At 33.1% G+C, this 23,832-nt stretch overlaps 1 protein-coding gene across 1 annotated transcript; it reads right to left on the bottom strand.

Moving 5' to 3' along the window:
- Window positions 1-5,929: 5,929 nt before the first annotated feature.
- On the bottom strand, window positions 5,930-14,935 carry LOC111412014 (telomere repeat-binding factor 4-like). The gene is made up of 6 exons (XM_023042749.1): window positions 14,562-14,935; window positions 13,754-13,968; window positions 11,110-11,194; window positions 9,890-9,973; window positions 6,404-6,674; window positions 5,930-6,185 (listed from the first exon to the last, which is right to left on the bottom strand). Exons 1-6 carry the CDS (start codon window positions 14,709-14,711, stop codon window positions 6,154-6,156), a joined length of 837 nt encoding a protein of 278 aa, XP_022898517.1. The 5' UTR covers window positions 14,712-14,935; the 3' UTR covers window positions 5,930-6,153.
- Between the last annotated feature and the right edge of the window lie 8,897 nt (window positions 14,936-23,832).

Consider the following 23,832-nt stretch of genomic DNA (forward strand, 5'->3'; position numbering starts at 1 on the left):
AAATAACTTTTTTATCATACGGTTATTTACAATATTGATTTTTACCAATTGTAATGGTAAACATTTACCAACGGAAAGTCGGTTGGTATTGGTTAAAACTTTTACCAACGAAATTCACACTTTACCAACGGAAATCCGTTGGTAAAATGTTTACTCTTTACCTACGACATGATCCGTTGGTAACTATCAGCGACCCTCAAATTACCAACAGATTTGTGGTTGCAAATATTCCGTTGGTGAAGATTATTAGCAACGGATACGATCACAAGGGCACGTTTGACAGAAGGAGTTCACAACATGGTAATGCCAAGCAATCGCACTATACCATGTGATTGAATGGTGTTAAATCATGGAGAAGATTCTATTTCTTTTTTGCTTCATCCAAGTTTTGGAAAAATAATTTGAGACGATTTAACCTACTTTGCACCTTCAATTTCGATATCCTAGATTCGACAATGTGGAGAACAAGGCTACGAAGGGATTTTGTGCAAACAAGACTAAGAGATTAAAGATTCAAGGTTTGGAAATTAAAAACATTGAGATTTTTTCTACATTGATTTCCTGCAATTATATTTTTTGGATGCTAAATTTCCAAAATTTTTGTTGTAATTTCATTATTGAGATGCTAGGCTAAATATATTAGTGTTCATGAAGATAAAAATACTATTTTACCATTTTAATTCAACGACCATTTCATTAGTTGATTTGTGTTATTGATTGCTATTGCATGCTTATGGATAATTTGGATGCTAATCACCATTTATATAATATGTTTGTTACTTAATTTCAGGAGGTTCGAGATAGGTTGAGAGCAATTGCAGTAATAAACATAGGCTCAATAAACATTAACAATCAAATAGTTAATCGTGCAATTGAATGTATTGCTTCGCACATGAATTCAGAATAGGTATATTTTGAGTTGTGCTTAAGAATAGGTTTAGCTACCCTCGAGAGAGGTAGATGAATAAATTAAATTATAGATTGTCAATTACTCACAAATAATATTAGAGAATTGGAACGAGAGAATAATAGGTGGAGCTGGAATCTCAACACACTCTTCTCACTTGCATTTAAATAGTAATTGAAATAGACATTAGTAGTTAACAAACACAAACATCAAAACTTTGTCTTGTTTCCAGTACATTCGTGTTTTATATCGAATAAATTCAATTCAACTTAGAATCCAAATCAATTGCTCCTAAAATGATACTTTGACTCCTAACTCTTACTTGTCAATGATCTCGTATCATTGCAATATTTCACCGAATAGTGTTCAAAAAAATGTATTTCATTAAAGCATATTTTTCATTTGTGCTATTGGTCTATAGTTTGCGCGTAATGAAAAAGTAGTATATTTGCAATTCATGGTACTACTTTTTTGCTATTAATCAAGGTTTAAGTGTATTCTTAAAAAAAATTAAAAAAAAATAAAAATAGAGAACAAAAAAAGTATTAAATATGCTTCTTTTGTGCCATTATTCTAGAATTCTTACGTTTTCAAAAAGTATTTACGTGCAAAACACGTGCAACCTTTTGTGCAAGTAGATAAAAGTATTATGTGCTTCTTTTGTGCCATTATTCTAGAGTTCTTGTGTTTTGAAAAAGTATTTATGTGCAAAACATGTGCAATCTTTGTGCTATTGGTCTAGGGTTCATTCGTTCTAAAATGGAAAAAATACAAAATATGTTTTTTTTTTTCTGAGATATAAAAGATTATTTCATATTTAATGGAAAACTATTTCGGGTTTAATTTTTAAAATGATATTAATTCAACCCAACTTCCACCATTTCTGACAAAGAATAGATAAAAACTTTCATCACAATTGTCGATACATAGAATCCATATTTATGAAGAGTTTGTATAGGAAAAAGCCAAACGACCCACAAGGATGACCTCGAGGGCGACCGCGCCCTCACATGCCCGATGTGGGTCCCCCATAAATAAAATAATCCCACCCCTCATGTGTGTGTGTTGTGTCAACCTCGTGGTCATCTATGCGGGCATTGTAGCACGGCTCTTGCAATTATTTGCTAGTTAGGTTTCAAATCAGAGCAAAGTTTAAACGAGCAGAGAGGGCAACATTGCAAACCAAGCTCCATATATTTAGTATCCTCAATAAAGTTAATTATCATTAAAATTCTAATCCCAAGGAAAGTCTTCCCATTCGCATAAGCCGGTCTTTTGAGTCTTCGAGGTTTCGAAGCAGTCTCCCATAATATCCTCTCGAAGACAAAAACAAAGAAAATGTATGGTTTTTATCGTTTGAACTTACAGGTAACTAGTAACTCAACTCTATTTTGCAAAAAAAAAAAAAAAAAAAAATCGATATTATTTTTCTCCCCATTTTCAAGTGAAATTAATGATAGATTAGTAGATAATAACAATCTTTTTAGTTTACCTGATCGGTTGGAATGTTATGAAGCAGTTCATCTTGGCCTACTTCCTCGGGAAGGACTACAAATGTATCTTGTGATTTATCTTCCTTGTTATTGTCTTCATTGCCGTTGCCAATTCCATTTTCATCGACATTAATTTCATTGTCATTTCCATTGCTACAGCTTCCATTGATAGAGTTAATACTAAATTTTGTGTTAGCCAGTTGTTCGTACGAAATCTACAAGCGTATAGGATCTTTGACAAATAATAATGTGATAAGAAAGAATATCGTTGCACGAAGAAAAAAACTTTAAATTGAATTAAATCAACTCGTTATCAAATTCGAGTGTAACTAACAAAAGAGATTTGTGCTTATTACATTTAAATTTTAAACTAAAATATGAGATATATTGAGTTGGAATTTCGAATCCACCTATTATTATTTTATTTCCAATTCTTAGCCCATATAATTTTATATGATTCGTATTCATGACAATCGATAATCCAATTTTATTTCATTATCTCCCTCGAGATAACTTAAAAATATTCTAAACACAATCCGATCATATTCTTATTCCAAATCATACGGAATGTAACGTATTCAATTACATGATTATCTATATGATTCTACATGTCATACATGTTATTCCCAACATCTATTGCACGTGTTAAACTTACAAAATTCTGAACATATTATAAATCTCTCAGCACTACGACAAACAACTAATTGCCTAATTGGTGATCGAACAATTAAATAATTCAACAAATCATACAAGATCAATCATGAACATAAATTAACTAAATTATGGGATCTTTGAATTAAAAATAAATGATAATAGGGTTCATCTTCATCCCAATATAAATAAATAAAACATAGCCTAGCATGTTTCTAGAAATAAAACAACAAAGAAATTGAAAAATCATTACCTGAAATTTATCTATAAGATATTAAATATCACATCAAGTGATAATCATTTTTTGAACGATTTTAACCTACTTATTCAATTATTTCGATAGTACCTTACTTTTCATTTTTTGAATATGTAATCAATATTTAAAAATCCTTATCATATATGAATTGCGTGTTATTAATTCTAGTTAATCAACATTCACATTAATCTAGACTCAACAAATTTTGACTTGATGAATCTTGATCTACATAAATCTAGAGTTCATGTATCTAGAAATTTTAATGAATATATATTTAAATTCATGTATTAGCAATTAATTCTTATGTACCAAATGTAGTATAAAAAGTTGTTCATTTGTAGTATTTCATCATCACAAAAAATTTGAATCATAGAAGTTGAGATTGGAGATTATAATTTTCTTCTCTTAAATTTGTATCCTAATTTTTTTTTTATTTGGTTCACTTGAAACTTATCAAATCCTCCCAACAAATTGGTATCAAATACTTTTACAGCACTTATTAATTTTTTCAGAATAATGTGCAATGTACGTTCAACTCTAATTAATAAATACAAGAAGGAGATGTGAAATCTATTTCTTGATCTTGATCTTCACTTCCAAGATTTAATTCTTCAAATTCTTGACTTTTTTTCATTTGGATTCTTTGCTAGATTTGTTCTCATTTCCAACTTTTGATGTATTGGCCAGTCGTTCTTGAAAGATATCTCTTGAATGTTAGCCCTTGTTCTATACTTATACTGATCGAAAATTAGGTCAAATTTATGGAAAAATTGGTTTTGACAAGAGTTTCAATAATAAAAGAAAACTATCACATTCTGCCGAAACTAGTATTGTTGCTCTTGCAATGGGCAAAGTTATTCGGCCTTGAGTTTGGAAAAAGTGAGCCTTGCTCTTGCAAGGAATTGCATGGAGTAAAAATCTTCTGCGATTATCCATTTTGGTATCCAGATTTCATTCTTTGTTCAATTTGAGTCCTTTTCACATGTAATTTTCATCATTTGGCTTCTAATCTCATCGAATCGATCTCGTATGATCTTCAACCATCATGTTATAGTCCGAATCAACTACTGAATATTTACAATTTGGTCGCCCAAACTTTAGAAATTATCCTTTTCCACCAATTTTCTTTCCTTGCTTTCAATTATAACTCAATTCATTGAATTTTACCTAACAAATAATATATGCACGAGATAAGGCCATAATTAATCATAAAAATTCCTACTTTATTTAAAGGCTTAGGTAAGTATATAGCAGCATCTGGCCTATTTCTTCTCCCAGCACGCCCGTGAAATTGCTTAATTTTGAACCTGCATATTCCAATACAGTTTCTGTCTGCTAATAGTGAGATTGAGGCATCTCCATACTCTTGCCGGCATCACAAGTATTGATTACTGTTGATGGTGTGAATCTAGAAACAAGTCAATTGGTAATTGTTATTCTGTAAGTCAAAAATAGAAAGAAAATGAAAAGGCAAAAGGCAAAGAGTCGATGGGGTGAAATTGGTTTGACCATGTTGAGTGAATGTATAATGTATCTGACATAGATATATTCTCAATTTCTATAAACTCCTGACCCGTTTAAGAGACGTACAAAATCCATGTAAACCAGACACTGTCTACAATATAAGCATTGAGCTCTTTTCTCATTGTTGTTTGCTTTTCTAAGGCGGGTAAAAAAAAAAAAAAAACACACACACACACAAGAAATTTTAGAAATCATTAACATAGCAGACTCGAAGCCTAGAGCGTCACTACATATACATGCATAATGAAAGCATTCATTGCTCGGAAAGCAAATCGCCTTTTATCTCCGCTTCAAGCATATCAAATTCGATCAATTCTTTTCTCGTGGAATCAAGTTATCTCCTCTTATCGTCCGACTCTCCAAAACCGTTCGGACATGCTCCCATGCAAACGGTTCCAGCCTCCCATTTATAATAGGACATTGTGATGCCTCTTAGAGAAAATTATAGAATTCATAAATGATCCAAGTAAAAACAAGTCACATATCATTCTACATATACCAAAAACTCAGTCCCTCTTTGAGCCTCGTTCTTTAAAAATTTAATTTTTTTTTTCAAATTTATTTTCAACCACATTTTTCAAATAAAATAATTTTATACGCAAATCTAAAACTTCTCTACTATCCAACCACACATTCTCCAAATAATACTACTAAAAATCTATTCTCCTAATAAATTGTCTCACTCAATGTTCAAAATTCATCGTTTTAGCACATAAATAACAGACGTGTATTAAAAATTTGTCCAAGAAAAGCAAAAGATGATGTCCAAACGTACTAAAAGTTCTCAACTTTTATAATTTTATGATAATGCCAAAAAAAAAAAATTTAATGAATAAATTAATAATTGACCACTTTTTGAGCCGGGAGTCTCCTACATTTAAAAGAAGAGACCGTTGTTGGGAATTAGAATTTATCTAGAATTGTTAATAAACTAAACGTGATCCATTAAATAGTTTTAGTTTTAAATTGAGCTGATGATACTCCTAATTGACCAATATAAATTGCTTCATTTTTTGTGCCTTTCAAGCTCAACCCAGTACAAAATTGCTCCTAGAACAACTGAATTTGGGTTCAAGAACCCATGAATAACACCATGGCTACACAAGAAGAATTGATAAAGCCAAAAGAACTCCGAAACAACTAAAGAATCTTCCACCACATAGAAACCTTACAAGGTTGTCATGCTGACCTTAAATAAAGTGAAATATTACGGTAAAACTCTATTAGAATTACATTAACTGCGAAGAATATAACAAGCACGCATATTTGATTTACAAAGCTTTGAAGGAATCCATGTCTTTCATACGATGCAGGCCTGGATCCTATGCTATTAGCAAGATTTCACCACCTGAACCTGTCGAAATAAAGAAAAAAAGACACTATAAAAATAATGTTCATGAGAATAAAATATTATGAGCATGTTTGCATGAGCTTTAAGCGTTTACTTAAAGTAAGTTAGAAAACCTTGAAATAAATATTTTTAGTTACTTGAAAAGGTAAGTTACTTTTTTTAAGATTAGCCAAGCATGCTCATGGTTGTACATCAGGAAAAAGAAAAGCAAGGAGAATTACTTTGATCGAAAATGTCAGCTGCAAACTGAAGCAGTGAGTCCATCTCTTCAGCCATCCTCGAGACCCTCTCCGCCTCCTTGACAGCTTCGGCTGCCACGAAAGATTTGTTTTCTGCTTCTGCAATTCTATAGGCAGCAGAAACTGCTGCATCTTCAACTGTATCCCCGAGATATCCAATGCTCTGTGCCTGTCTTGGTAGTGAGTTCTGCTTTGTAGTAGGGGTTTTCATGTCAAGCACGACATCTGTTTTGATTCTGAAGCAATTTTGTACCTGTTTTTCAAATTTTAAAATAAAGATTAGAATGAGAAAATATTTCTTTCCAAATCTTAAATTTTAAAGATCAATGGTTCGTGCAACTCCCAACTTGAGACAACAAAAGTACTGTAAATTTTTGAATCTCAAAGGCACCTGAGAAGCTCAAGTACAGCCAAAACCATTAGGGGGCATCTTCTAACTGACATGGAAAACTGGGCAATTCGAGCACAAAAGTCGACATTTAAGAAAAGAAACACTTGAGGACAAAAGGAGAAATTAAAAGAAGCTCAACCTACTTATTTCAGGAAGGTCACCTATAGAGATGATTAAATTTTCAGTCATCACAAGCAGATTGTCCAGGAGTTGCACAGCCATTGGTTATCATCTAAAGCATCAGCACAGTAGAAAAAAGGAACAAAAGGTGACCGCAAGGTTATAGAAGATCCTTTCTGTAAATAGAAGATACATAAGGCTGACTTCCATTAATTCTTTGTATTACTTCAAACAACCACTTACCATAGACTCAATTGTTATAATCCAAAACTGTTACCGTCTACAAATCAAACTTGTTGGGAGGTATCACTTAACTCGGATGAAGATCTTAACAGGGCCTTACATTTTTAATTATTGGAAATTTTATTGTCAGAAACAGCAGAGAACTGTCAACTACTGAATGGTAATGATTCAAGGCACAGATTCATCTAAAAGACCTTTTTCATGAAAATATCACAGCAATAAACTGGAAACAAGTTGTACACTTCAGAACACTGAACAGGAACTAATTAAAGTTGATCTGCCAGCAAAGATGAACTGCACTGTGATATGACCCCAAGGGCAAAATGGACAGATCAAGAAAAAGGGCGTAAATGAATATTCAAGCAAATTCATGTTGAGAACTTTGGCAACAAATCACAATAAATAGGGGGTTGCAAGTTCATTTGAGGCATCAAGTAATTGTAGAATTGTTGGGAGAGTTGAGGCCTCTCGATTGCCTTGGAATCTGTAATTCATTTTCCTTATAATTTCTTTCTTCAATTCAGTACCTCTTATATACAAAACACAGTTTATGTTCTTCAATTATTGAGTTCTATTACCAACAAAATCAGAGGGTTCTACCAAAATGGTATCAGAGCAACCATTGGGAATCAGGTCATGAGGAAAAAGAATTAGGAGGTCAATTGGACAAGGTTGAAGAAAGGATGGAGGTAATCAAAATTGAATTGCAATCAGGGTTAGAGGAGATTCATTTCATTCATATTCGTATTCGTATAATTCATGTTCTTACTACTACAATTCAGTACTCATATATACAAAATACAAAAATACAGTTTATGTTCTTCAATTATTGAATTCAATTACTGCCAAAATCAGAGGGGTCTACCAAAATGGTATCAAAGCAACCATTCTGGAAATTACGTAAAAGAATTAGAAGATCAATTGGACTAGATTGAAGAAAGGAAGGAGGTAATCAAAATTAAATTGCAATCATTGTTAAAAGCAGTGATATCTAAATTTCACAAGGTACAAGATGTGTTGGAGATGAAAATGTCTTTGATTATGGAGAAAATGAAATTTATGATGGATAAATGTAAGAATCAAGAACAGAGGAAGGAGGAGTATCCCCAACCATGGGAAAGAAGTGTAATGCCATTGAAGATACTTACAGCGTCAGATAAGAGGGAGTCATCAGAGAACATTTTGGAAGGGAATTTTATTCATGGGCTACAACCAGAAACTAGAGCTGAGGTTGTCGAGTTACAGCCCAATGGACTAGCCTGAATAAGGGAGGACATCAATACTTCTCTTAAGCATGCCCAGATAATCCCAGACCATTAGAGTTGAAAGTCCACAATAATTCTAATAACTAGAATCCACTAACTTCGATTCCCAAATCAGTCGGTAATTCATCTCTCAAACCCATCTCAACTCCCAAACGACAAAATTCCCTCAAAACAATTAAATGAGGTAGAGTTCAATTGATAATAGAAAAGGGACTTTCTATCCTGTGAGATGAAAAATCTTTGATTGGACAGAACAAGGAATCGCAGAATTTGGTTGTGAAAAAAGAGATTGGTTAAATCAACTGTCTTGAATTCAATGGAGATGACTATAGTCATAATCAGCTCCTTCAATCCATATACCCACTCCAATCAATCCGAAACCACCCGATCCACATAACTCTTCAACCTGCAAACCCCTCACCAATTGGGAATTCCTGCTCAAGCATGAGGAGGGGTATTGCTGCCGATGCAAAGGAAAGAATTTTGTAAACCATCATTGTAGGGAAAAGAGCTTCCAGTCTAGGAGGTCAGTGATAATGTGGAAGAATCAGGTTTAGCAGGAGAAAAAGACGGGGATGGAGCAGCCACAACCCAAACTCACGAACAGCTTAGTGCTAGCATACGAAGAGAGTCAAATTATTGAGGAGAGCAACAAATATCATGGTGCTCTAATAATGCAACAGCTCATTCAAACATCAGTAGGTCAGCCCCTAATCTTACACATCTATTGCGTAGATTTGATTATGACAGACCAGTAGAGCACATACTGCATCCGGCCAAAACGTCATTACAGTTGCATGATAGTCATTCTTCAAATGTTGGATAAGCTCGAAATCAGTTCATTGCTTCATGAAATTGGTTTTGATCTAACTAATAAATCATGCACAGATCCCCTGTTTTCAGGTCCTATTATGGATTTATTGTCTACAAAAAAGTACCAGTTCTTCTTGAAGGCCTAGTTGAGCCTTATGTGGCATAAAATGAAAATGGAGGCACTTGCACACCGTCAAAAGGTGGATATTGACGTTGGCGAACCAGAATTGCAACTTGAGGACAAGGTGAATTTTTGGACATTGGATAATGATAGGAATCCAAAAGGCAAAATGGACCGATCAAGCAAAACGGCATATATGGATATTCAAGCAAATTCATATGGGAAAGTTTGGCACCAACTCATGATAAATAGGGGGCAGAGAGTTCATTTCGGGCATTGAGTAATTGGAGAATTGTTGGGAGAGTCCAGGCCTCTCAAATGCCTTGGAATGTGTAATTCATTTCATTTACTTCCGTGAAATTTCTGTTCTTCTTCAATTCAGTTCTCTATGTTCTTCAAATATTGAATTTAATTACCATCAAAATCAGAGTACCACATTGTAACATAAAATCTGCAAACTAGCACTGAGAGTATAATAAAATAACTATTGCTAATTGCTAAGATACAAAATTCACCTTTTCAAGTTTGTCCTGTTGCACAAGCCTTCTTAATCTACAACTCAATAGCCTTTTGAAATTTTGGGGCAACTCATTTCTTTGCTGCATAAAATATCACCAAAAACTGAATAAGAAATCTTTCCTTCAATTCAAGAAAAATAAGATGACCATGAGACATTGTTATAACACGGGATGCTAAAAAATCAAACAACAATTTACTCACTATATCTACTGTATAAAAGAAAAATAACTTCAACCAAAAGACTGACGCTGTTTGATCACAAATAAGCTTCAGAATCTTCCAGTTTGCAAAAGTGCAGAGGAATCAAATTTCCGACAGTATATGCCATATTTATTTTCAAATTATTAACTATTACTCTAATCAGCAATTTCTCTTAAAACCACATCTTCCCAATGCATGGTTCTACCACAACCAGCAGATAAGGTGTTACACAAATAGAAGGACTTGAAATTGAAAAGAAAATATATAAATTCGATATTTCAAATATAAGGTCTCCCTTAATGAAAGACCAATATTGCACTTGAAACAAATTTATAAAGAGGAGGCATGTTAGGCTGTCAATTAGCATCACAAGGGAGACCAAACAAAGAAATGAGCATTTTTATAAAACCCCCGCGAAGAAAAAAATAAGTATCAAATAAAATGTTGGAGAAATTTCTATTAAAAAAAATAAATAAATAAATAGTTGTTCTCGGGTCATGCCCATCATGTGAATGTTAGTGCCAACACATGGTTCCAGAAAGAGAGAGAAAAGGAAAAGAATTCATACATAGACTAAAGAAAATGGAAAAATAATTGGATCACTTTGTAATGCCAATAAAACACACACAGTCAAAATCAAGAGTGCGAACAAAAGTATTTGTCAAAACCTGGATCATAACAAGGACATGTCAGAGGCATAAGCAAGATGGTATATGTGTCTTACATCTTCTAGATTTATTTAATTGTAATATTGTCACATGGAATTTTTTTATTACAATATTGTGACATAGAATGCTTTAAATTCAGCACGAGTGATATCTGTTAATTTCGGAAAGATGAAGATAGTGGTAGTTACACTGCACAAGTAAAGGACACAACTTTGATGCCCACTTAAACACTAGGTCCCTGAAAGAGTTCACTCCTAAAACAAAATTATTTCCCCTTCTCCCCACCAATGTGACTTATCATTAAAAATGTATAAATTAACTAATGATGGTATATCATTTTACCAGACCTCAATAAAATTAGCAATTGTACTAGAATCTGATCCATTTGGCTCTTTAAGGGTCAAAAGTGCTTCATATATCATCGCATTGTACCTGAAAAACAAAACAGCGATGCCATTCATCAGAGGAGATAAAAGAGACAATTAAATTTAATTGCAATTATTGAAGAAAATACAAAAACGAGGACAAAATCATGCAGACGACTTTAGAAATTGTCAAGAATTTCAGGTTTTTTATCTTCTCTTTCTTTCCTCCTTTCCTTTCACCGGTTTGACAAGAGATGATTTTTAGCTGTACTGACCAAAAGAAATAGAATGGAACCACCAAGTTTGGAGACAATCATTTTTGTCCACATGCCTTTGACAGACAACAGTGCTCAACCTCATCCAACCATACCCTAGTCACCCCACCTTCGCCTAAGCTACTTAATAGACACCATACTGCAATCCTGTATCACCACTACCACATAACCACAACTGCTACAGCTATTCAACCCGCATAACCATCAAAACAGTCCACCCACTCCTGCTATCACAACCACCTCAACCACCAACATACATCTTGACTTCTTCTGCCACCAAGTTCACAGAGTCCACCCCCTAACTCAGAAGCCAACACATCCACATACCTGATCTCCAGTCCCCTTACCCCATCCTTCAAATAAGACAAAAAGAATATAGAGGCCCCACCTCTTTTTTTTCAGGCGCTTCCCTACCAACCACCGATCTAGGCCTTTTAAAATCAAATGCTCAGTCTACTCTCTTGTGATCTGTTTCAATCACATAATATCCGGAAATAAGGTAGTTCCCTTAAGTATTTAACTTATGATTTAATAATTGAATTTGACTTTCTTATTTCATATGTATCTCCGTGCCGTGAAACCACAGTGATTGAAAACTGCTGATAAAATAGTAACCCAATGTATAGGTAAAAATACATGGTACAAATGTCATGAATTAGCTGAACCAATCTGGCACCATATTTAGAACTTGTCGATTGGAGGCAGAATTTTTGCCTCCAAATTTTATTGTTCCTCTTGGCTTACCAGGGAAATTAGAAAAAGCACATGCATTGTAGGTACGCATAAAATACAGTTCTGTTGTGTATGTAAACAATGATAATAAAACCGTCATTGCCATCAAAGATTTAAGTCACTGTCCACCATATTTAATCATGTCATTTGTCAAAGGCTTTCATATCTTGACCATGAAGCTGCAAAAGATTCCATTCAAAAGGAAACCTGAGCACACACTTTCACTTACTCATGGCAGACCATAGTCAATTCACATGGCATTGCCACCATCACCAGCAAAGGCAATGACAACTATGTAGCTATGGCCTAAGGTAGATGGAAACACTGAGAGAAGTATAGTAGATGTATGGGCAAATGCTTCAACAGGGACTTCTTTATTTTGATCAAAGACAGGAGTTCTAGAATCAGAATACCAAATTATTCTTCCCAGTTAGACCGCTAAAATTCAATAAATGCAATCAAATCATGCACTCGTTATATGTCACAGAGCACTCACTCACGGTATCTGAATACTTGCTTACTCCAAATCTCCAATATTAAGAAACTATTATACATCAGTGGAATCAATGACCACAGAACAGAACAAGACATATACAAGAATTTCACAATCTATTATGAAGATTCGATAATGGACAATCATTTGATCTGTTCTATTTTCATCATGACTTTCTTGTTGGAATCCAGTTCTTTGCAACTCCACATGAATATATGGGATGCTGGAATCAGAAAAAAAAACTAGGATCTGATTGCCATTGACATGCAGCTAAAATTCCAAATAACGTATCTAATCAAATTTAAAAACATTTGGTTTCAGTGCATTACCCTCGAAACGTGTTTTAACAAAATCCTTGATCTCCACCCCAATCGAAAGCGTCAAACCTTCAATATCCTTCCAAGAACTAATTGCACTAGCATATCGGCACTAAATTAAAACCAGAATGCACATACGAAATTTGAAATTAAGGGGAAAAAAATGCTTTTCATTGTCTCTCTTTCTCTCTCTCCCTCCCGCACCACCCAATATGGAATCAATGTTATTGGAGAGATTGGGAAAAAAATTATATTTGTTATCTCAATTCAAAAAAAAAAAAAAAAATCATGTGTATTGTGGTTTTGATATAGCACCCACACACTAGTACAGTTTGTTCTTGAAGGACATTGAAGAAAGTTTGGGGCTTTCAATTGCATTGTAAATCAAGAATTTTGTTAAAGCACACTTCAAGGGTAAGGCACAAAAACTCCAATGTGTTTAATTCGAGCATACAAAGTTTCGACGTCTAGTTGCATATCAATAGCAATCCAATCATAGTTTTTCCCGTTCCAGCATCCCATATCGTTATTTGGAGGTGCATACAACCAGATTCCAACATCTCTGAAATAAAATTTCTGCCTCTTCCCAAGGTTTGCAGAATAACAATTTATTGATCCAGAGAAAGAGCAAAAAAATTATTTTTTTTCACTTCTGTTAAGCTTTTCATTTAGATTGTTGTTTCGAGATTGAGCAAATTATCACATTCCTGAAATCCTCATATAAAAGATCACCGCAGAAAGATAACACTGACTAGTAAGATGAAAAATGTAATGGTACAATACCTAGCAGCAAAGGAAAAATTATTTACCTTGACGCATTATTCCCTTCAGGTAAGGGCCTCAAAGAATCTTCCATAACTACATCTGCTGATGTATTCTGTGACTCTGGAGTAATAGAAATCGGGGTATTTGGATTGGGCAACAGAATAGTTGGAGTATCAGCAGCACTGGCCTTTGCCTTGGGTGTTTTTGATTTATCTCTTGACCCTAGGCCGTTGGCAACACTTAAATTCCGCCATTTATCCTGTTAAAGCAAAACAGCACCATAGTGAGCCTTGTATTATTTTTTTCGATCTTTTATTGGCTTGGTCAGTGATTCAGGCTGCTAAAGACCAAAAGTCTGTCAATTTTAAATTCACCGTATGAACACAATGTGGAAAATGGTCATCAACTTATCTTACATACGATATAACAGCAAATGCGTTGCAAGCCGCAGACAAAATTTGTATTTGCAATTAAAACAATAGATACTCAGATGATACTCTCTGAAAACCATGAACATTATGCTTTCTGAAACTTGATTCAATATTGCATATCTCAACTGAAACTACATATGTTACACTTCGGAAATTTTGAATTTTCAATTGTCAGAATAATTCGAGTGTTTGTAGCCCAGGATCAACCCAGGCAGCCCAATAACAATTAACTATCAACGATAAAAATCACAAAAAAAATAAAATAAATAAAATAAAAAGTAAAAAAATACAAGTAACTAGTTTAATTTATGCGCGCTTTAATTTTTGCAATTTAATATAATGATATGCATAAAGTCATAGAGTTACTTATACAAATATAATTTTCATACATACATAGGCCTGTTTTTATAATTATAGTGACCTTGAGATCAATGTTGGAGCGAGAAAAGAGGAGGTGATTGAACTCAGGGTCTTTTTGAATGTTCTTCCACTTTCCGGCACCGTGCTTGGCAACTCCGGCGCGCAATGCTTCTTCTTCCTCAGAAGTCCACTTCTGCTTTCGATTCCCCATCGCTTTGCTAATTCCACAACTAATCTCCGCTGCTGCTCAAATTCTGTGTATCCTACGTAGTTTTTTCTTTGGAAAAGTTCGGAATCTTTGACTATAATAAAACACGCACTGCGGCGCCGTTCCTAATAAGGATTATTTGGCTAAGCCTAATTAGTTTGTATTATTAACAATCATGATATATGTAGAAAGATGGTTGATTGGCAAAAATCGTCATGTTTCTCCACTTCAAAAAAATTTTAAAATAATTTTTTTAAATTATCACGTCAAATATTGTCGAGAAACATTGTCAACAAGTTGATTAACTCTATTATTAACGTTTTAGAATATGCTTAGAGAGTTTATATTTTTAAAATTAAAAAAAAATTGAAATAAATTTTATGCATGTTGCTTTACTGCTTGTAACTTTAAGCTTTGTTCAGCTCTTCAAGAGTTCTAATTAAATTTAAATCATCAATATAAACTGTTACAATCGCAAATTCAATATTTCTTTTCATAAAAACACATAGGCAGACATTATTATTTTTATAACCCTCCTTAAAAAATATTCGCTAAGGAAATCATACCGACTGCGTCGAATTGTTTCAATCCATATAATAATCTTTGCAGTTATAGTTCTTGGGCATGTATCATTTAATCCTGACACTTTTAAGTCCATTAGGGATTTTCATATATATGTCATTATCAAGTGAATCTACAAATAAGCAGTTACTATATTCATAAAGTGTATATAAAGCTTTTGTGATAAGATCAAACTAGTTGAGAATCAAAAAGTAATGGTGTCCATTACGAAAAAATATATTTTCTCATAATCAATTCCAAGTCTTTGTGAGAAACATTGAGCTACGAGTTAAATTTTGTATCTTGTGATTTCATTATTTTCATTTCTCTTTTCGTACAAAGACATATTTGTATTCTATAGAGATTATATTTTCAGGTGTTCGAACTACAATTCCAAACAATTTTTGTTTCTCTAAGGAATTCAATTCCGCTTATATGGCTTATTTTTTTTTTGGTCAATTATTTCTATTTTGACAATCTTCAACTGATTGTAGTTCAGGATCCTTATTTTGCAAAATATCAAGAGTCACAATAAAAGCGAAAATCTTGTCTATGACAAAATTATTTCGTTCCATAATTTATGAGATAACATTAATTTATTGAAATATCATTATTTTTAGAGACCGGTGGTTTTTCAGGAACCATATTTTTAATATTTGATTGATCAATCTTTTGTAATATTACTTCTTTTGATGTTTTTGTTGGTTTTTCTCTTGTACTTTTTTTTCGGAGTACAAAATTTTTTGTACGAATTGGTATACCATGCTTCTGGCATATTTGAAATTCATTTGCTACAACAAATTGTTCTGCAAGAATATCAATTTTTACTGAAATAATTTCTACTAGTACATATGATTTTGTTGTTTTTCTTGTGTCAACAAATATATCGGGTAATTGATTTACAACACCTTGCAATTAAATGATTTTTCAACATTTTGCTCACATTGATTACTGTAAGAATCAAAATGAGATAGAGTTATTTCATTTCAAAAAATTTTACCTATTTTTCAGGATGTAGTCTTTCTCCTCCTAAAGTTGGGAAAGTCATTCTTCAAAATGACAATCTACAAAACGTACGGTAAATAAATCACATGTTAAAGGTTCAAAATACCTAATCATAGATGGTGAATCAAAATCCGCATAAATCCCAAATTTTCGTTGGGGACCCATCCAATTAACACTTGACAATAATGCAAGTATCAAAAATCAGTGCACAAATAGTAAAGTTCAATCGGTAAGAACCCTGTGTCATGTATACTATTGTGTACACTTTAGTTTACACTTTGCCATGTGACATTACCATATTGGACAGTATAAATTTCAAACTGTTTTCCTATCCAATTGACACTTGACAACAATGCGAATGTCAAACAACGTGTCAAAAATCAGTATACAAATAGTAATGTTCAATCGATAGGAACATTGCTACATGTACACTTTATGTTACACTTTGCCACGTGACATTACCCGGTTGGACAATTTAAATTTCAAATATGTTTCTCACCCCAATTGACACTAGACAACAATGCAAGTGTCAAACAACGTGTCAAAAATCAGTGTACAAATAGTAAAGTTCAATCGGCAAGAACCTTACTACGTCTACCCTATGGTGTACACTTTAGTTTACACTTTGCCACGTGACATTACCCGGTTGGACAGTTTAAATTTCAAACAGTTTTCTCATCCAATTGATACTAGACAACAATGCAAGTGTCAAACAACGTGTCAAAAATCAGTGTACAAACAGCAAATTTCAATCGGTAAGAACCTTGCAACATGTACACTATGGTGTACACTTTAGTTTACACTTTGCCACGTGACATTACCCGGTTGGACAGTATAAATTTTCATTGGGGACCCATTTTAGTATGTTGTAGGGATGAAATAGGGACTTAGATAATATAACCAAAAATTCGTAAGTGGTAAATATCGGGTTCATGACCAAATATCAGTCACCAAGGTAAATATTGATAATAAGTAGTTGGTCTAATACAAATCAATGACGCAACATGTAATATGGCTTGATCACAAACAGAAACTGGAAGTTTTGTTTTCATAAGTAATTGTCCTGCAATAAGTTTTATACGTTTAATAAACTACTCCGCTAAACCATTTCGTGTATGAATAGGTGCAACCAAATGTTCAATAGAAATCACAATTGACATACAATAATCATCGAGCGCTTGTGATCTAAATTCATCAGTTTTGTCAAGACGAATAGTCTTGATGAGTAATTAGAAAGTTGCACTTGTAATTTGGTAATTTGAGCAAGCAGTCTAGTAAAAGCTACATTTCTAGTAGAAAGTGGGCAAACATGTGACCATCTAATAAGAAGAATCAATTAATACCATAAAATAACGAAATGGTCTACATGGTATATGTATTGGCTACATATATCTTTGTGAATTTTTTCCAAGAAAGTTGGAGTTTCAGTCGAAATTCTAATGACTAACTTACCTTGCGAACAAATTACACATGAATAATCATTAGGTAAAAAAATATTCTGGTTCTTTAAAGGATGCTCATATGAGTTATTTATTATTTGACGCATTATTATAGTTCCTAGATATCCAAGCCGATCATACCCAAGTATAAAACTTTTTTAGTCAACGAACTTCTGGTTCATGACAATATTTTCAACCATTTTTATAAATGCATAATACATGTCAGATAAGAGTGTATGAGGTTTTCCTATTATCTGCTTCTTGCCAAATACAAAGAAGTTATGTAAAGATATTCAACATTATTTTCTTGCATCGTGTCAATATGATATCAATTGTAGCGGATATCTTTAAAACTAAGCAAATTTCTTCTGAATTATCTAGAGTAAAGTACATCGTCAATATAAAATTCTGCATTATTCGATGTCCTCGATATCATATTAACATTATTTTCTGTTAATGTTAACTCCAAAAAATATTTTTGTCTTGAAAAATAGAATGTATAGTTTTACTATCAATCAAGCAGGTATTTTAGTAAATCCATCATGAATCTACAACAAAAAAAGATGTATTTAAAAACTTAAATTTAAATTTGAAAATGTAAATTAATTCAATATGTGAAATTAATGATCCATAATAAAAGTTTTATTTTGATTTTTATTTTTGTGAAAAGTAAAAACATATTTCAAACTAAATTTCTAAAATAAAGGAAAATACTAAAAACATAGAAAATAAACTAATCTATATCTTCCATTACACCAACCCCAATTAAATGGTTCATATTTTCATTTGGATCAACAAAGAAATTGGATATATCCAAAAGAGTTACATCGATTGGACCATCATAATCAGCAAAATATGTCTCTACTTTTCCCTTTCCCATGATTGATTTTTGATAGAGATGTACAAGGTATTATGTCATAGGACAGGTACGTGCCCAATCCCTTTCATCCCACATCTAAAGTAACTTTTTTTCGTGTTTCCTTTTGGATGTGCTACTTTCATTTGCTTTGTGCCTATTAAAATTGTTATCTTGTTGTTGATAACTTTGTTGATTATTTCATCTATGGTTTATTTCACTTGCACCTCCGTGTCCACATCCACATCTAAATTTTATATTTGCTTTATGCAATGGTACAGAACCAGATTGACGTAAGTCATGATTTTTCATCAACAATTCATTATTTTGTTTAGCAACAAGCAGACAAGATATAAGTTTTTAAAATTTTTTGAAATCACGCTCACGATATTGCTACTGCAAAAACACATTCGAAACTTGAAAAGTAGAAAAAGGTTTTCTCTAACATATTTTTACCGATGATTTTTTCTCCACTCATAGTTAATTTTGACCATTTTCTAAATAGTTCAAAATTGTACTCACTAACAGTTTGAAATCTTGCAAACGAATGTGTATTCACTCATAGCGGGCTATGGGTAAGGCTATAGTCCTCTGATGATCAAATATTTTCAGTTAATTTTTTCAAAGAACTTATAGATCTTTCTCAGTGAGATATTCAATTTTCAGTTCACGTGAAGATGATGACGAAGCGAAGATGAATGCTTTTGCACAATCCTGCAGAGATTATTTGTTCCCTCTTTTATTATCTCTATCGAACCTTTTGAAACATCATGGATATCAACATTGAGTACCAATGATAGATAATTTATCCAGATATGTCAAGTGCAGCAATCTCAAATTTTGTAATATATGTCATTTGATTAAGTACACGATAAAGTAAAAGAAAATATAATTAATTTCAAAAAATACGATTAAACATCACATAATAGTTAATCAAGTAGTTAACATAGCATAAGTTACGTGTTTTCTTTTAGAGATAAACACTAATTTAAAATAATATGTTTTTTCAAAACATGTGCTACTTCGGGATTATATTATATTTTACTATTACTTTTTCAAAAGTAATATTTTAATATTCTTCTAAAATATTAAAAAATATAATCCATGCTTTTCATAAGCAAATAATTTTTTTTTAATATTAATTATAATGTTGCGTTATTTCATGAGCAACAACATAATAAATTATTAATCTAAACACATAAAGAATCTTTAAAGATCACCAAATGTAAGAAAAATTAAATCAAAGAGTACATAATTTTTCCGTTAATGTAAATAACACTTAATTTTCGAACAAAAGCAATTAATATTCTCGAATTTGAGAGCAAACAATTAAGAAACAAGTCAGCAATCAATGATAAAGGGATTAAACATGTATATTCATATTGTAGACAGGACAAAAGCTATCATTATTAAAAAGCAATCATCACATATATAGATTTAGTTCAAACCGCCTAATGATTGCTTCTCTAGTTCTCAAGGACAAAAGTGCGTTGATTCTCATTGATTAATGCCAAAAAAATGTAATCCATACATGATTAATTTATAACAGCCCAAGAACAACTAACCAAGAGGAGTGAATTGGTTATTTGAAACTTTTTCGAAAATAAGTTCAAATTTAAATAAATAACAATTAAAATAATAAGTAAGATATCAGAAAAATAATAAGAGGAAGGGAAGAGAGAGCGCAACGATGTAATAAGTAGGTTTGATCCAATCAACGATCTACGTCCCCTGTTACCAAGCTCTCCGTCACGAGCAAGGCCTTTCCCACTTTATTTGATTGACTTATGGTGTAATCCAACATTTACAAAGCTTTCGATGACTTACAATCAAGAAGCACTGATCCTTTTACACCATTGAGATTTTCGGGACCTCAACACGATCCACAATCCAAAAATAAGAGAATTGAAATTACAAGTGAAAAACTTCTCTCTTAATAAATGATATAGACTTAGTTTGAATATAAGAGAGAATTAGGTAAACACTTTAATTAATAGCAAAGAAGGTAGCTTAAGTGTTTTGACTGAAAAACTTTAGTTGAGCTAAATGATTTTTCAACTTTTGATCACTCAAAAAGTTTTTTAATAAATGAATGATTTGATCTTTAAAAGAGTGAAAAATAAGGTTGAGAGAACCAATAAAATAATTCACTTAATGCTCATGAACAGTTATAAAAATAGTGAAAAGAATGTGGTATTTATAACTTTTAAAGATCTTCCTAACGGTCAAGAGTCTACCCTACCGGACAAGTGTACCGAATCGTCCGGTATACCGGACAAGGCTACTAGCCATTGGTGAGTTAGGTGTCAGAACGTTAAAAATTTTGACCGTTGGGCAAAGACCTTTATCGAACCGTCCAGTAGCTCAATTCTCAAAAATAGATTTTGCCTTAAATGATTTTATTTTGAGCTCTCGAGACTTCTTTGCTAAATATTAAAATGTTATACCTTTACATATAAATTCAAGAGGTCTAATATAATTTTCTTCAATATGCTCGATCATCAAGGTTTATGACTTCGATATTGATTCCTCTTAACATTGGCATTCGTTTCGTTCTTCATGAGTGCATTTATCTTGTCCTATGCATGAATTTTCATTTTGATGCGATGGTCGATTTGATTTCAACTATCATGATTCAAAAGTAGGTTTGTTAGAACCAAAATTAAACCTTGTTTGTTATAATCAAAACATAGACCGAAGTCAACCATATCAACAATTTCCCCCTCTTTGATTATGACAAACAAGATGATTTGCAAAAAATGAATGATTCACAAATTTAACAAATATATATTTCTTTTGCACATCAATGATCATATATTGAAGATATTCTCCCCTTAATCATACACATTATGCATAATCAACCATTACGCTATTAATTCCATTTGGCAAATTTTTGCATAATCATCCACATATCATATTTTTGCATAATCATCCATATATCACTTCCCCCTTTTGGCATAAGCAAAAAGAAGTCAACCATTGAATGCAAGAACATAGAAACAAAATAGATTTGTCTAATAACAATGCATAAAACCCAAAAACAGTTAGAGAAACATAGTAGTGCAATGTTCAAAAGGAAATTATAAAGACAAGCATTATAAATGATGGTGAGTGAACTATGGTGCCGGAGGGAATCTAGAGTAAAAATCGGCAAAGAAAGCAGTTTGTTGTGCTTGCATCTCTACCTGCCAGTCTTGGATAGTTGTTTGTTGTGCCTGAAGCTGGAGAAGTAAACTTTCAAAACTGTCGATGGTGGAAGTGTGAGATTTAATACGGTCGTTGAGGATGTTAAATTGATCTTTGGTCATGCGATTCCCTCTACTCAATGCTCGAGGGCCACTCGAGCCCGGAATGTCGGAAAGAGAGATTGGAGCATCGTCGAAATCATCCTCATCATCGCCTTCCAATGCTAAAGTGGATGGACCCGAGGTAGGATCGAACCCCTTTGTGTGTGCTACCCATTACCCTTTTCCTTTGTGATTCACATTCGTGCAAGTGTTTTGATGTTAATGGTGTCGATTGGACATAATTTGACAAAAGGCTCATTGTCCAACGACACATGAAAGTGTTTGAAAATTTTGGTTAAAAGCATGTCATATAGAAGAGTTTTGGTTTTTCGAGAGGTATGCACGCGTTCCATAGTTCCAATAACCAAAGTTGGAAAATCTAATTTTCGATTCACAAGAAAATAGTCGAGAATAAATCAGTCGAGGAAATTAACTTCGTCCCAATGTCCTTTTTGAGGAAGTATGACATAGGCGATAATATGTTGTAAAACCTTGCAAGGTAAACTCAAGTGATGTGTACTAATTTTATTGATATTTTCAAAATCTTTTCCGGTAACATGTCGACAAGCATCACTCGGGTTATAACCCTCTATAGACGAATGTACCTTATGATGATAAATTTGTGTTTCACACATGTCAAGCTCAAGAATATCATGAATGAGTGTTTTGGAAATAGTGATACGCACATTGTTAAGAAAACAAGTAATTGCGTCTGATCGAATAACCATTGAGTGATAAAATTCTCTCATTAACCTAGGATATGCGTGCTCTTTTATCCCGACTACATTGGTCCAATCCATGTTTTCTAAGAAATCCTCAATCTGAAATGCAGGTGCTAACAATGTAAAATAAGAGAGATCGACATTTTTACCTATGAGAATGAGAGATTTCTCAAATGGGTTTGTAGGAACCTCAGGTACCTCATCCATTTCTTCATTGGAGGAGCTTGGTGGAGGATGTATAACAGTCCTTTTGGGGTGATTTACTGCTCTTTTCACTCTTGGCATGGTGGAAATTTTGAAAAATTGATGAAGAAAGAGCTAGGGTTCGAACTTTGTGATTTAGGGATATTTGCAAATGATAGCTTGAGATTTGGAGTAATAGTGAGTGTAGAAGTTATGCGTAGGAGAGATTTTTAAGAATTTAGCAAAAGGAATATGTTGTAGGATGAAGGAAGAAGATATTGAGGGTGAGAAGTTAGGAAATGGGGAGAAGAAGTGAGAAGGAAGATGACTGGTTTGGGTTTAAAAATCGATATCCCGTTATACCAGACGGTCCGATACATCATACCGGACAATCTGTTATGGCAGAGAAATTTATGTAAAAAATGGATTAATGTACTGGATAGTTCGTTGGGCTTGTCCGGTAAGTACCGGACGATCCGTTTTGGTCGTCCGATACATTTTTTTTTTTAAAAAACTAAGATACTAAAATATGATGAAGTCATGAATAAGTAATAATTCGGACAATTTTATAAAAGCTTATGAATGTTGATCAACGTGATAGGGAGAATTAACTACATTCAACTTCATTTTCATCGATAATTCCTAAACCTTTTCGCATATATGTGAAACGATCGTGTGCAAGAGGTTTGGTGAGAATATCAGTCAATTGGTCGTCGGTCTTTATAAATTCTAATTCAATATCTCATTTTTGCACATGATCACAAAGAAAATGATGTCGAATCTCAATATGTTTAGTTTGTGAATGCAAGACGAGATTTTTAGATAAATTTTTGGCACTAGCATTATCACATAAAATAGGCACATGAACGTAAAACAAATAATAATCACATAGAGTTTGTTTCATCCAAAGTGTTTATGCACAACAACTAGCGATCGAAATATATTCCGTCTCGATGGTGGATAGTGCAAAGAAATTTTGTTTCTTACTAGACCAAGACATAAGTACAAAACCTAGAAAGTGACAATTTCCACTTGTGCTTTTACGATCAACATTACATTCGGCTCAATCGG

The sequence above is a fragment of the Olea europaea genome, chromosome 2 (assembly GCF_002742605.1).
Source record: "Olea europaea var. sylvestris chromosome 2, O_europaea_v1, whole genome shotgun sequence".
NCBI classification, from domain to species: domain Eukaryota; kingdom Viridiplantae; phylum Streptophyta; class Magnoliopsida; order Lamiales; family Oleaceae; genus Olea; species Olea europaea.

Coding starts and splice junctions, on each gene's coding strand:
- LOC111412014 (XM_023042749.1), bottom strand. CDS start 14,711: ATGGGGAATCGAAAGCAGAAGTGGACTTCTGAGGAAGAAGAAGCATTG. Junction 11,195..13,753: donor GAAGGGAATAATGCGTCAAG/GTAAATAATTTT, acceptor TTTGTTTTTCAG/GTACAATGCGATGATATATG. Junction 6,186..6,403: donor AGCTGACATTTTCGATCAAA/GTAATTCTCCTT, acceptor TTATTTCGACAG/GTTCAGGTGGTGAAATCTTG.